The sequence below is a fragment of the Caloenas nicobarica genome, chromosome 5 (genome assembly GCF_036013445.1).
Source record: "Caloenas nicobarica isolate bCalNic1 chromosome 5, bCalNic1.hap1, whole genome shotgun sequence".
Classification (NCBI taxonomy): Eukaryota; Metazoa; Chordata; class Aves; order Columbiformes; family Columbidae; genus Caloenas; species Caloenas nicobarica.
This window is the reverse complement of record NC_088249.1, coordinates 40,000,249-40,015,396: the sequence shown is the minus strand read 5'-3', so window position 1 is coordinate 40,015,396 and position 15,148 is coordinate 40,000,249. Positions and strand designations below refer to the sequence as shown.

The window sequence follows — 15,148 nt, the reverse complement described above, 5'->3', positions numbered from 1 at the left end:
ACTTCAGTGCATCTGTTAAATCTCACACGATGCAACTTGTAAGTCTGTGCTCATTTAGTATGTTGCTCTCTTCACCACATTTCCTGTGCTGTAATTTAAGTTCTATCTATCAGTTTTCTCCTGCATGAGCTGAAGTTTGACCTTGCTGGTTTTTTGTGTAGCTGCATTCTGTAATGATAAAACCTAAGTGTGTTTGTCAGTGTTGAAAATGGAGTGCTCAGCCTTTTGGTTCTTTCTAGTTATAAGAATGAAAGTAGTGGCTTGGAGATGGTCATAATGCATGGCACGTGTGGGTCCGAGTACAAGTAGCTTTGTTTTCCCTTGCTTATGCAGGTTTTTCTGTTCACTGTGATCCTATTTATAATTATGTGCATGAGAGCCTGTGAGATCAGGATTATCTCACCATTTTGTGCTCAAGAACACACACTTTAAGCATGTGCTCCAGACTGTGACTCTCAGGAGGTCCAGCTAGCATCTATCTGCAAGCTGGGTACCAAAACTAGAGACTTTACCTGGCCGAAGTCAAAGAAGAGTAAGAGACCAAGACGTGAAAACAGGTCTCCCGAAGCACTTTCCTGCACTTTTAACTACAACCCTTCTCCTGTCCACTGTGCTGCTGCTACAGTGTCCCTGTTTTTCCTGGCCGAGAGACATAGTCATTTGACTGTGATGGAAAAGAAACTCCCGCTGTCTGTAGGGTCCCCTTGCTTCCCTACGGAAAGGCCACAGCAACAATCTGGATGTTGAGATCTGCAAGGGCCCTAGACCTTTCTCTGTGTGGCATTGTGAAAAAGTTAATGTTAATGACAGTCCCCCTTGCTTTGCCCCAAGTCTGGGTTGGGGGGTTCTCTGTGGTGATGCTGCAGCAGCCCAGATTCCTCTATTGCTGATTTCTCCAGTTCTGTCAGTGCCCTGTCTGATGGGGCCCTTGGAGTGACGTGGTTTGTGTGCTGAGGACATTGCCTTGGGAAGTCTGGGAGCAACCAAGTCCCTAAAAAGAAGGCTAAAGGAAACAGATTGTGAATAAAAGGTGGTGTGCTGTTGTCAACCATGTGCTGCATGGTTGAAAACCCACCACAGGCAGAGGGGAAAACTTTTTTAATCTCACCTCTCCCAATCCCTGGGGAAAGGCAGTGAGGGGAAAGCGGAGCGCTGGTATTGTGAACAGAGAGCTCCTGCCATCTGACCCTTCTGCTTGGGCAGCGTCCATTCCTGTTTTCTGTCCCTGCCGTGTTCTTCCTCCTTTCCCAAAATTTTTGAGGTGCAGGAGATTTTGCTTTGTCCCTTCTGATACAGGTGTAGTCTTTTTTGTGCTTTGGTCTTTTGATAAGGTATCATGTTTTTAAAGAGAAAAGAGAATTTATGGAGGAACCAGTACTGTTTTCCCTGTGGAAAATACCTGTTCCGCATCTGGAGTGCCCTGTCCTCATTGCTGCCTGGAGGCTGGGGTAGCTCCTTCTTGGGCTGGCCTGCGGATGCTTTTGCTGTTTAGAAAGGGAAATGGGTTTGCTCAGAGCTCCCGGTGATTGTGAAACCAACATGTTTGTCATGGCTCAGACGGCAAGGCAAGTTCCTGCGGGCACTAGTGCCTGCTGATTTGTTCTAGATCCCAGTTAATGTGGAAATGGAATTGAATGTAAATGTGAATTGTACTATCTGCCAAATCAATGCTCCCAGCTGATGCTGGGGAGATTGTGTTCAGGGATGAGTGGGGAATAGTTTGGGCCTCGTCTTTTCTCTGCTGCAGCGTTTGTACTGGATATGTGCCTGTAATTGAAATGAGTTTCCTTTGCTTCTGAGCAAATAAATGAAGCTATCTAAACAATTATGTTTCCAGAAAAACATTGTAGTGGCAGCCAACAAAGTCTCAAGTAAAGTGACAGCTGTATCATTTTCGGAGGACTGCAGTTACTTTGTCACTGCTGGAAATCGACACATCAAGTTCTGGTACCTGGATGACAGCAAAACCTCCAAGGTGAGAGAAGGTGCATCAAGGCCAAGCTGTGAACAGGCATTTCCATCTTATGGCAGGGTGGATTTTGCCCCAGTCAGCTGTGGGAAGTGGGAACTCCTTTGATTTTGCTGGGATTCAAGGACAGCCCTCTACCCCTGGCTCTCAAGTCTCAGTCTTCCCATGGGCTGGTAGCACCAAAAGACACGAAAAGCTTGTCTTATCCTGTGCCGAGGTAGGGATGTGGCTCCCGGAACTGTGTTGCAGAATGCTCGTTCTTTATTAGTCCCACATACTGAAGGACAAAAAAGCCTAGAAAAGAGCTGCAGTCATTGAACAACTTGGAACACAGAGTTGAGGAGAGCTATTTGATGTTGTTATGAGCATCTCAAAAGGTTGTGTTATTTTGAAGCATCACCTAAAGTTTTTGAACTTTTAGCTGAATGATTCTTCTCTGGGGAACAGAAGCCACATCTGATAATTTTTCTGCGTGCTCATGAACAGTTGTTCCTACTTCATGCTTGAACCTTGCTTTGGCGTCTGGTATAAATCACAGATTGGCCATGGAAGAGTTCTTCTTGTTCCAGTGATTGATCTGCTGTCTTTGGGTTATATGTTTGGATGTGCAGTTTGGCACTAATAGTGTTCTGTTCCACTGATGTTCTAATACTGATGGTCTCAATACACAATGCAACCAATGTGTCTGCAGCAAGTAAAACGCGTCACTATCTCTCCTTGTAGGCTGTTTGCAGCTCTCTCTCTTTGAGGCACTGCCGCACTCAAGGGTTGATGTTCTAAAATGTCTGTCTGCCTGGAGTGTCTTGCTATGTTTCTAACAAACTGTTTTTTTATTGGTAGGTCAATGCCACAGTCCCCTTGCTGGGTCGCTCGGGATTGCTTGGAGAACTGAGGAACAACTTCTTTGCGGATGTGGCATGTGGGAGAGGCAAAAAAGCTGATAGCACCTTCTGCATCACATCCTCAGGCCTGCTCTGTGAATTCAATGAAAAAAGGCTGCTAGACAAGTGGGTGGAGCTGAGGGTGAGTTTTACGTTCTCCTGTCCTGCAATATTTGTGCCTGCTGAAGCGGAGCAGGAACAACAAACAAGAAGGGCACTCAGGGAGCGCAGGCTTACCACCAGCAGTGAAAGTCACTGGGCCTCTGCCACTTCGTGATTTAGTCTGGAAGGCCAGGCAAAAATAGCATTGCTTCTTGGCAAAGGGATTTTGTTAATCTTTGAGGCTCTTTCATTCTCAAGCCTCAGCATTAAGCTACTGCCCTTCTGGCAAAGCAGTGTCCTGATGTAGCTTTAGCAAACCCTGTGTTGTCCCTCCTGGCTTGGCCTGGACAAGTAGGAATTTTAGAAGGATTCTGATTCTTACCCACTCCACAGTGTCTTACTTGGCTTATGCATCTCAAATGTAGGTTCCCAAGGTGCTAGTTGGTTTGTTCTAAACCACCAGGTTGGCTCATAGTTAAGAGTTTGATTGTGCTTATTTTCATTTCAATTGCATGTGAAAAGCCCACCTGAAAGGATCCAGTGTATTAAAATCAAGGGAAAAATCTTTACACGCTTTCACTCTAGTGAAATGCCTCTTCTTTTCTTTCCTTTCCTTTCCTCTCTAAAATCTGCCTTTCACTCTCGCTCAGAATACAGACAGCTTCACAGTAAGTTGGAAAAAAGTTTTGCATTGAACTCATCTCCTTATCACCAAAATCCATTTTGTACCATTTTTTTGCCATTTTTACAGATCCCAGTGGGAGGGGGAAGAAAATCTTCTTTTCTTAGGCCCTTATGACAGATAATGTGTTGGTGTGCTAGTACAGAGTGAGGTGCTAAATGTCACAGAGGAACAAAAGACAATGTTCAGAGTAAGACTCAGCTGGAGCAAATGTGTAGCTCTGCTGACTCCTGACCCAGAAGAACTGGGCTTTTTCCTTAACCATGTGGAATCTACAGTGAACCTTGGCTGGGAAGCTCCTCAGAAAGAAAAATTGGATTTTTAGGCTTTTACTCCCAGGGCTCAACTTCACTTCAGCTCTTCTGACCATGACTCCTTTGTCTGTCAATTTGCTGTTCCCGCTGTCGTGTATCTGGTGAGCTTTGAAGTGAGAGCACATTGCTTATTCGCTTTCTTATGTGCTGTGTCCTCCCCAGACCACTGTGGCAAACTGCATCTCCGTGAATCATGACTACATCTTCTGTGGCTGTGCTGATGGCACCGTGCGGATTTTTAACCCTCTGAACCTTCACTTCGTCACCACGCTACCGAAGCCGCACTTCTTGGGAACAGACATCGCAAGTGTGACTGAGGCCAGGTACCATGGAGTGGGTGGAAAAAGGAAAGGGAAGCTTGTGGGGGTTAGAACTGTTCCCCAGACCTTGGTCATCTGGAGCATGCTCTTTTTATGGATTTAAATTGGCAGGCTGTTGCAGATCTCCCTGAGTTGTCACGGCCTTGCCTTGCATGGCTGGGCTACGGTCCCAAGCTGGTTGCTGGGCTACACAGTGTATCTTGCTCCTCATCTCCCTGGGATTGCTGGGGTCTGGTGGCCTTTTGCTGTTGGTTGCTATGAGCAAGCAGGCAGAGCGCACAGGATGCTGTGACACACTTCAGTTGCTCCTGTACTGTGGCACATCCTTTGCGTATCACTGGTAAGGGCTGAAGACTCTCTCTGCAGCAATATAACGATGTTGCTAAGAGATACCCCAGCTCTCATGGGGCACTTTTTCAAAGGCTGCCTTGCAATCTTTCATAGACCAAATCTCCTACTATTGTCTGTAGTCTTTCTTTTCCCTGAATTTTGTGCATTCTCTTGTCTTGTTTTCCTACCTTTGTCCAGTATCTTCTGCCTTGGCTCTCTATTTCTCACCTTCTGAGACTAGGTAGTGTGATTTCTGTACAGTTCTCTCTGCCAGCTTGCAGAGGCTTGTGCTAAAGGAAAACTCCCATGTGTTGCTGTTTGTCAGTCCTGGTTGGAGGCTTTCCCAGTCTTCTTCTGTTGCCCTCTTTCACTTCTGTCACTACTGGGGAAAGAAATCCAAAGCTGTATGAATCCACCAGCCATCATTCCTCTAGATATTTGGAGCTCCCATGTCTACAGATATATACTCTTTTTTTCCCCCCCCCCCAGCTTGTGTGTCTCAACATGCTTTCTTGGGAACTTGAGGTAAAGATTCAAACAGTGGAATGTATAATACTCCTTCGGAAGATCAGTGGGAGATAGTGATATTCCAGTGAAGGAGCTGTAAAAGGAACTCTCTCAATTTAAAGTGTTACCTGTTTCTGATAGTGCTTAAGTCAAGCAATTTTATACGTGGACCCTTTAAAAATACTCTCTGTTGCTTTCATGCGTCTGTCAAGCAGAAATATTTATGTGATTCTTAAGCATGCATTTGTAGTGCTGATTACAATCTTAACAATTTTTTTTTCCTAAATTACTTCCAAAGAAGCTTGAAAACACAGGACTTCTTATATTCCCATGCATACCAGAGCCTCTCAGTGGGATGCCAGTTGTCTGCAATGAACTGCCCACAACTCTATCAATGACTTGATTTTTGGATAGAATCTGGGCTGTACTCTTAAGGCCCTCAAAGCTTTGCACTTGCAGAAGCAGAGCTCCGATTGTCTGGTGTGCTATATGTGCCTTGGCCCTCACCCCTGCATCTCCATCAGTCCCTTTAAATTGCCTGCTGTCAACACTCCGGCACTCTGGCTATAATTATCTTATTCGATACCATCAGCAGCACTGAGGGATGCCTGTGTTCACCTCAGGTTAGGAGAGCAGCTCCTTCTTTGTGTACATAGCAGCAAGACTTAACAGAGGAGTCCTGTAGAGGAGATACAGGGTTCACATGGCATGATCATTGTCTAACCTGGGGAAAGGGATGTTTCCTTGTTCTGCAGAATTCCTCTGGTTTTAAGTTTACATCAGAGAGCGTGCCTGTCTAGAAAGGACTGTACCTCATCTCATGAGCTGCTGCAAGCAGCACCATGCTGACCTGTGTGTGGGGCGGGGGTGGAAGGGGAGCACATCAGGCAAGCAGATGCTGAAATGAATCATTCCTTTGTCCCTTGTGCTGGTGTGCTCTCTTTTGAGTGCAGTACTCTTCTGCTTGGTCACACACAAGCAGTCCTTGCAATCAGTAAACAAAATATAGTGCCCACCAAAAGATGATCATCCCTACCCTTTGTTTTGAAATTATTTGCCTTAGACTGTACCACCTGGTTGTCCAGGATAACTGATGATGATCTCCAGTGATGATCAAGTGTCTTGTTTGGTCCTTCTTCAGGGAAAGTTAATTGTCTGTCTGTGGTGGGACTCTAGGTTGAATGGCAAGGAGAACCGCCTTTGCCTTGGGCCTTTCAGGCTTCTTTTGGGACTCTGGTTGTTCAAGAGACAGATCTTCCCAGCCAGCTACTCTCTCTGCCTATACATGCCACAGTGTATTGTTCACCTCGCCAGTGCCCTGTGGAGAATCCGAGCTCTGATGCTTCACCTCCTTGCTCTGACTCCAAGAGTGCAAGTTAACCAGGCTGCTGTTCTCTCTTTGTGCAGTCGTCTTTTCTCTGGTATGGCTGATGCGAAGTATCCGGACACGATTGCCTTGACCTTTGACCCCACCAACCAGTGGCTTTCCTGTGTATACAATGACCACAGCCTGTATGTATGGGATGTCAAAGACCCGAAGAAAGTGGGCAAGGTGTACTCTGCTTTGTACCACTCTTCCTGCGTGTGGAACGTTGAGGTACGTTGTCTGCAGACACAAGTGTTGGATTGCGAGTGGCAGCTGAGGAAGTCATCTGAAGAGTTCCAAATTTGAATGCAAACTCTTACTGCAGAGAGAAAGAATTGACTCGAATTTCCTGCTGTGGTTAGTGTGGTTGCTACAGGGCTTGAACTAGAGCTTGGAACAGTTCTTTGGCTGCACTGCAGTGCCTAACCAAATACGTTAGATGCAGCATGTTACTGGAAAAAAAAATCTTGCCATTAAAAGGTGAGAGGTGGGAGAAGGAGCAGAACTGGACAAAGCTGAGTGCAGGGGCTTCTTTCACAAAATGCACAAGAGTTTATTGCTGACCTCAAAAAAAAATTGTTTGAGATAAGCAAGTGCTCCAAAGTCAAAGGAATGAAACAAGTGATAAGACCTTAACTGATCCTTTGTAACCTATTTACCAGGACACCTGGAATTAGCCTCTCAAGTGGCTGCCATCTTCCAGTCTGTCTAGTTGGCTTTTCTGCAGGGGGACAGGGGGAAGGAAAAGAGATGCAGGAAACAATGTGATTGTTAATATGTTGAAATATGTCCAACAGTGGTCAAGAAAGGGGGAAGTGAAAAGGAAGTGGGAAGAGGTTGAAGACTCTTTTTGTTATTATTTATTAATTGCGTCTCACCCTTTCTTTCTGGATTATAAATCAACAGTAGTAGTTTAAAGTTGCAAACAATGGTGCAAGGTTGTTGTTGTATGGCCATTGTTATATGGTCTTTGAGGTTCCCTCTTTGAACTATTAGAAACAAAGGGTTCTGGCTCATTGCATGCTTCTTAAAGGAGATGTTCTACATTCAGGGAGGCCCAGCGAGCATTTGTTTGAAGTGAATATGAATTTCTAGTCTACAAACATGTTTTCATTAGGAGAACTGGCTGGCTTTCACCTGTACAAAACAGAGACGAGAGCCCTTTTATCTCACTTTGTTTTGAAACTTGCTACCAGTGTCTAGGATACGAGGTGCCAAGCAATCTCATTCAGGAGTTGATTTTACCTGCCCTTAGATGTATCCGGAGGTGAAGGACAACAATCAGTCATGCCTCCCCCCTGGTTCCTTCATCACCTGCTCCTCTGACAACACCATTCGTCTGTGGAACACTGAGAGCTCCAACATTCACGGCACAGCCCTGCACCGCAACATCCTCAGCAATGTAAGATCCCAGGTTTTGATCACCTTTGTGCCTTTGGGGTTGCTCTTCCTCATGCACAGGTATTCCCAAGTTGAAGCCCAAACTTCTTTGGATCTCTAAGTCAACACAAGCTTCTCTGTAAACAGAGCACAAATCTGGTAAAATGTATGAACCTGAAGAAACATGAAGGGAGTATCAGGTAGAAAGACAGTTTGTCTGAAATGGCCCTGGAGACTATTGCTTTTTCTATAAACCACCCAAGGATTTGCCAAGCTTAGTCTCTTCCAAAATGGCTCATGCTATATGCTTCGGGACAACTGTTTCTCTTTTTCTCCATCTCTGTAATAGGTAACCACTTTAATATTTGTTTGGAAAAGGTGCATTAAATGAGGCAGAGGTTTGGGAAAATTGAATGAGAAACGGTTCACATTTCATCTGTGTAAGTGGGAGGATACTGATACAGAACAGTGGTTACTTATGGACATTTGTTTCTCTCTGCAGTTGTGTTGGAAGATCCATGGGCACAGCAGCCCTGACCTGCCTGTTCTCAGCAATCTGCTCATGGTGGAAAAAGCTCCTGCTTTTTCTGTCAGAGAGTTCTCAAAAGGCGTGGGCTGACTTGATCCCTAGAAGTCTTTCAAGTTCCTGCAGTGTCCCCTACTACATTGTAATTACTAATCCCAGAGCTTGTGTGTTGTGTGGGAGATGCTGTTGGTTTCTAGCTTGAAGGGGAATCTTTTGCAAAGATTTGTCTGTCATGAGGCAGCTGTGAAGCTTACACCCTATAATATGAAGGGGCTTAGTGCTTGCTCTAGCTAAAAGATCCCACCAGTTCCAGCATTACTGACAATGAAATGTATATGTTGGCCAGGAGCCCAGTTTCTAAGGTGGACACTTCCCTTTAATATTTTGTAACTGGTTAATGTTTCTGGGTATATTGTTTCTCTAGGACTTGATGAAAATCATCTATGTAGATGACAACACTCAGGTACTTCTGGACACCGATTACAACTCAGGAGGAAGTGCAGACAAAGCTGATGCACCAGTGATGGATGCGAAGGTGGGAATACGCACTGTCTGTGTGAGTCCCAGTGGGGAGCACCTGGCCTCGGGGGACAGGATAGGCACTCTCAGGTAATCCCATGGAGCTTCTTGTGCAGATTGCGGGCTGGGCAGGCATGAAAATCAAAACCAGTTCTTGCTAGTGTTATTAAACATACTGAAATCAGCCATGTTTTGTCCCAGGATATATGAGTTGCAGTCTCTGAGGGAAATGCTGAAGGTGGAAGCCCATGACTCTGAGATCCTATGTCTGGAGTACTCCAAACCTGACACAGGTAAGTGCAATTGAGATTCTTTCATTTTGTATATAAATGTAGCATTGAGGAAGTCAGAATGTCCAGCCATGGTATGTCAGGACTTTCGGTGGTGACCTACTCCTGCATTTCAGATCAGGCTTGTAGGATCGGGCCAGTAGAGCCAGACTTTGAAAAAGGCTTATTTCTCATACTTTTCCTTGGAATATTGTAGGTTGAGATTGAAACTTGTTCTGTGTGTTATGATAGTGTGAAATCCAGGGGCATTTCTTTGTGTCCATCCTTGCAGCTAGCTACAGTATAAAGTTTCATCCTTAAGATGACTTTAGAAGCTGTTTTAAAATAGTGACTGGAAGAGCAAATGACTTTTTAGTAATGGTCTTGCACTCTTTCTAACTTCCTGACAGGCTTAAAGCTCTTAGCCTCAGCCAGTCGGGATAGATTGATTCATGTCTTGGATGCTGGAAAGGATTACAGCCTGCAGCAGACCCTGGATGAACATTCTTCTTCCATCACTGCTGTGAAGTTTGCAGGTAGAGAATCATGGCCTCCCTCCACAGCTGGATTTGAGTGCTGCTGTTGTCCCATTGTATCTGTAAAGTAATTTTGACTGCTTAAACACTGTGTTAGGCCAGAATGAATTTGCAGCTGCTTTTCTTGTCATCTTCTGCAGCTGCAGTCCTAACAAAGGTGATATTTGACAATACTTGCCTTCTTTTCCCTTTTGTTTTTTTTCTCCTCTCCTTCTCCACTCAAAAAACCTCTCATGACTGAAGTCCTCAGCATTTCTTTGGAAAGCTGTTTTCTGTAATGATTTACTCCCTTTAACTGATATCAGATGGCTACACGCTGGAATAAATTGAAACATTTCTTCCACCTTGTATTTGTGTTTATCTTTTGATCGGCTCCTGTGTTTTTGTTCCAGCCAATGATGGGAAAGTACGAATGATAAGCTGTGGGGCAGACAAGAGTATCTATTTCCGCACTGCGCAGAAGGTAACCTTATTACAGCTTTTTGAGCACTTTTTTCTTTTTAATAATCTCTCCACAAAGAAGCTACTTGAAAGAGTGATATCAGAATTTCTGTCTGAGCTTGTTCCTATTTCAGCCTCAATGTCTCCCACTGACTCAATGCAAGAGATTACGTTCAGAGAACTAGTTCTGTGAAGCATGCTGCTGCTCTCAGCCTGACCTCTCTCAGCAAGATGCAAAGTACAGAGCTGTTAGGATATCTGCTTCTCTTTCGCTGACAGGGTTAATGCGAGGAATGGTGAAAGAGTGTGGGCTGGAGAGGAGTTCATTGTGCCTCCAGTCCCAGCTGCTTCCAGCAGACCTGGTTATTGGAAAGGGTTAGTTTGTGCTGGCTGTGTGAGAGAACTCATCTGTATTTAGAAGTTTTTGATAATGGGTTTACTACTTGATTTTGACACAGTCTTTACTCACATGCTTAGACAGGAGAAGGGGTTCAGTTTACCCGAACACATCACATTGTTAGGAAGACCACTCTGTATGACATGGATGTGGACCCCAGCTGGAAATATGCAGCTATTGGATGCCAGGATCGTAACATCAGGTTAGTTTACTGCTTGTCTTGAAAATATTTCGGCAGTCATAAGTGAGCTGGCCAAGGCGGCCCCATCCCCATCATTGTTCCTCTTAGGTTCTTTTACATAGCATTTGCAGACAGATTTGAGGCCTCACCTCACATTCTGTGAGGTTGAACTCTTGCCTTTTCCCTCACTGACAGAAAGCTGTGGATATATTCAAATGCCCATTCCTGCTACATAACCATTAGCCATTACAAGGCATGGTGGCAATGTTTTCTCCCTCCCATTTAACCTCTCCTTCAGTGCCATGATGCTATACTTGTTTTTAATTATCAGCTTGACAATTAAGCCTCAATTTTAATTCAGATAATCTGCTTGATATCGTATCATCCAGTCTTGGGACCCCTACATTACTTACAAGATTGTTTCTTGAACCATTTAAATGATTGGTGGATATAGCTCGTACAGGTCATTTCTCCACTTCCTGTGACTTGGCTCTGTTCCCTGTTTCTCACGTGAAATGAGGAGCAGAAAGAGAAAAGGATCCTGGTGACAAGAGCCATGGAGCAGTACCTGGGCAAAATGAGCAATGGTGTCTTTTGTCATCTCCCTCAGGGTTTTCAACATCAGCAGTGGGAAGCAGAAGAAGCTTTACAAGGGATCCCAAGGTGAAGATGGCACCCTCATCAAAGTAAGCTGTTTTCTTTCTTCCTTCCTTCCCTTTTCCTTTTTTCCAGCTTTTCTGAATGCTGCTCAGGGCTCGGAAGTTGAAATACAAATCTGAACAAAGCAACTTTTATTTTTTTTTTGGCTTGCTCCATATTTTGTCCCCTATCCTGCTCCTGCTTCCTCCTACCTCCGTCCTTAAGGGCTGGTAATGTGTTTGGGTTCCATCAGGATAAAAGAGGAAAAGAGTCAATGAATGTGGAAGTTGATCTATAAGTTCCCTCTGTGTCCTGTTTCTGAAGTGAGGCGTGGACCCATGCTGTAAAAGCCAGCAGAACTGCACCACTATCTGTCAAGAGATTATTTAGTCCATTTATGTTAATCTTTTACTTTCTGTTCCAGAAAGCTCCTTCTGGCTTTCTTGACTATTTTTGTTAGGATTTTTAAGGTGGAGCTGCCATTTGATCAGTGTTTGAGAAATTTGTGGTTGCCGGAGCACAAGTGGAATTCTTTGAGTTGACGAAATTAAGTGGCATCTGCCTATAGAATCTCATATTCTTCAGATTTTGGAGTGCTGGACAAAGCCCAGTACTGCTCAGAGAGAGTCTGTCTGTGTTTCCCACCTGCTGAGCGCACCCAGGGCTTGGGGTAGAGCAGCCTGCCAGCTTCTGCCACTGTCCTGGGCTTCCCCTGGTAAACCAGGTGCATTCAAGATTCAGCCTTAAGAGTGATGCCAGCACACTGGGATGTGGAAGAATTGCATTTTTGTCTTTAAAGGGGGAAGACCATTTAACACAACCAAAATATCTTTCAGGTTCAGTTGCCAAACAAGCTTCTTCATCATATTTGTTTTCACTGAAAACTTTTCTACTTTTTAAAACAAATATTTCTGTTTAGCTGCACAGACCTGCAGTATGATTGATGGGTGTAAATAACTGGGTAAAAAGGGAGAGGAAAACAAACAGCTTTGTTCAGTGTCACCTGGTGTGTTTTACAGAGAAATACAAGTTCTCTTTGCCTATTACAATTCCTACAAGGGTTTTTTTAATAAGCCAGAGTAATGAAAATGAAAAATTGATGCTACACTTTATTGCTGGTGAGCTCATGTGCTTCATTAGATCTTTCTCAGACCACAAACCATGAAATGTTGCTGGGAGCTGGAATTTTTGTTTTTAATATCCTTTATGTGTGGTGTGGTTTGTTTTCTTTTTTATGTGTAGCTCAAGTGGAGAATCTTAATTATTTTTAATGTTGCTTTGTTCATTTTTAGGACAATTATGTAACCAAGGGATTATGGTTGTCTCTGGAATTTAAACTTTCTTGGCAAGTTGTTCTGAGATTGTAATACACATTCCAGTTTAACAAGTAGAACCCAAACAGTGACATGTGAAGCAAAAAATATGTCAACAAAATAAACATAACCCAAGAAGTTATCATTATTTAAATACCATGTCTCTCTCAAAAGACAGATATTTTCCACTCTCAGTTCCTTAAAGTTCTACAAAGGACAAAGCAGGACATTTGGTGACAGTAGCTGTATTTGCTGCGTAGTGCTGCTTTAGACCTAGCGAGGCATTTGGAGGGAGTTTTATATTGGGTCAAAGATAAAGCAACAAATGGCTATATATGAAGAACAAACAAACAAAAACCACAAACCCAACCCAAAAATGGGAGTTGCAAATGCTGGAGATTTGACAGCGTCATTATAAAAAACAATTTATCTGCAGTGTTGAGTTCGTTTTTGGTGTCTCTCCTCAAGATTTTAATATTTCCCTTAACTGGGCAGCTCTGACTTTTTTGGGGAATAGGTGGGGGGGTTGTTTTGGCATGTGGGGGGTTTTGTTTTATTTTGATCTTAAGACAGAAGACAGTAAGACCTCAGTAGTTTAGAGGAGGTAGGAAAAAGAGGTAGAAGTTTGTCCATTGGTGGTGGTGGTGGTACCTTCACAGTCATGGAGGCATTTAATGTGTTTAGTCTCTGATTAGGTTGGAGATAGTTTTAACACTTGAATCAGGTTGGAGATTTGTCCTGGGGTGCTGGATAGCCTGCTACTCAATTGGAGTCTTGGAGGGGCTACTCGCATTTTATTCCTTTATCTACTATGACTGTCTTGGGTATTCTGGACCATTTTCATGCAGTTTGAAAGACTTTCTCACCAGATCTTTGCATTTTTCTTATCTCCTAAACCAGGTCCAAACAGATCCCTCTGGTCTTTATATTGCAACCAGTTGTTCTGACAAGAACCTCTCCATCTTTGATTTCTATTCTGGCGAGTGTGTTGCAACCATGTATGGGCATTCAGGTAAGGCACGTAAACTTCTTGGAAATGCATTTTTTTTCTGCTGATGACTATATAGCAGGGCCTGATACTAGCCAAAGCTTTCTGAAGGTTCCTCCCAACCAAAGTTTACCCAATGGGTATTTTGGAGAAGGTTATGGTTGGATGAAGTGTGATAGCTCATTTCATTGCAATTTCAACCTTTTTCAGACCTCATTTTGCATTGCAAAACACAAGCACACACATGCCGGTCAGGCCATGTATTTGTTTACACAGTTTTTCTAATAGCTTATAAGTTAGTCTGTGTTTTTTCAGCATATATTAAGTTTTGTTATTTTATACCCTCAGCTCCTACCATTCCGTTACAGGCAAAAAGAGACTTCAGTCTTCATGCTTATTTTGCTATGGGAAACCCTTTCCATGTCAAGCCTAGATTCTTTGTTAAATGGTTATGTTAACTGGGGCATATTGATCTGTGAAGTGTGATGGCTTTAATCAGAATTTGAGTTTCTGAGCACAGGCTATTTGACTAATGATTTTTTCTGCCCATTGGAATAATTCAGGAAAACTTTTTTTTCTTATGTTTTATTTCACACAGAGATTGTAACTGGGATGAAATTCAGTAATGACTGCAAACATCTGATCTCTGTTTCTGGTGACAGGTAAGAAGGGCTTGCTTGTTTATGATATCAGCTCATGCCATCTCACACTGGATTTAAAGTGTGTCCTGAAGGGTGGTACAATTTAATTTTTAATGAAGGATGTTTTATGAATTCCAAAGAAACCTCAGAGCTTTCTAAATCCTAAACGTGTGCTGTTGCCAAAGCTCACAGGGCTTATATTATCCTTCCATGGAATGAGGCTCCCATGTGAAGTGCTTCCCTTGTGGTTTTCTGGGTGTAGGGACTATTCCCTGCTGGAAAGGAGGCAGGAATGTGGCCTGTTTTCAGGTCTGTAATGTAATGCAGCTTGTGATATTCTGACCGGTGGTGCCAAAACTTTGTCTTGCAGTACTCGTGTTGGTGGGGTTTCACCAAGTGAATGAGCCTGTCTAGCAGCAAAAGGGACAAGCCTGTCCCCACTCTTTGCTCCTGTCCGTATGGTCTGTTCTTCCCCACTCCTCTAACTCAGCTGTGGTACAGTTGCCCCCTCATTAAGCTGATTCAGGTCACAACATCAGCACCTGCCCCAGCTGAGTTTTCTGCTGATTTAGTGAGCTAAATAAGCTCATCAAAACCTTAAGTAATCACCAGATTGAGCTCAAGGGGAAAAGGAGAAAGATGCCTAGTGTGATGATTGTAGAGGTGAGTGGACCCACTGCTTCTGGAATCAGTGAATGCTTAGATCAGCTGAACTGAATAAAGTTTTTCCTTTGAGAAAGATGGTTCCTGGAGTGCTATTTCAAGGCCAGAGCAACCCAGATTCTCTCTTTCTTTTCTATTAGTAAACCACAATTGAAATGGAAAGAGTTTTAGAGGGTGAGCTGTT

General features: G+C 43.7%; 1 protein-coding gene across 2 annotated transcripts in view; it reads left to right on the top strand.

Moving 5' to 3' along the window:
• The window catches only part of MAPKBP1 (mitogen-activated protein kinase binding protein 1), a 101,929-nt gene that overhangs the window by 58,545 nt on the left and 28,236 nt on the right, over positions 1–15,148 (top strand). For both annotated transcript variants that reach the window (XM_065635125.1, XM_065635124.1), the window contains exons 7-19: positions 1,838–1,975; positions 2,810–2,992; positions 4,111–4,271; positions 6,513–6,702; positions 7,727–7,873; positions 8,802–8,986; positions 9,098–9,189; positions 9,576–9,701; positions 10,094–10,164; positions 10,620–10,741; positions 11,331–11,406; positions 13,573–13,684; positions 14,259–14,322. In XM_065635125.1, coding sequence (XP_065491197.1) covers positions 1,838–1,975; positions 2,810–2,992; positions 4,111–4,271; positions 6,513–6,702; positions 7,727–7,873; positions 8,802–8,986; positions 9,098–9,189; positions 9,576–9,701; positions 10,094–10,164; positions 10,620–10,741; positions 11,331–11,406; positions 13,573–13,684; positions 14,259–14,322 — 1,667 coding nt within the window. The remainder of the gene's footprint in view (positions 1–1,837; positions 1,976–2,809; positions 2,993–4,110; positions 4,272–6,512; positions 6,703–7,726; positions 7,874–8,801; positions 8,987–9,097; positions 9,190–9,575; positions 9,702–10,093; positions 10,165–10,619; positions 10,742–11,330; positions 11,407–13,572; positions 13,685–14,258; positions 14,323–15,148) is intronic.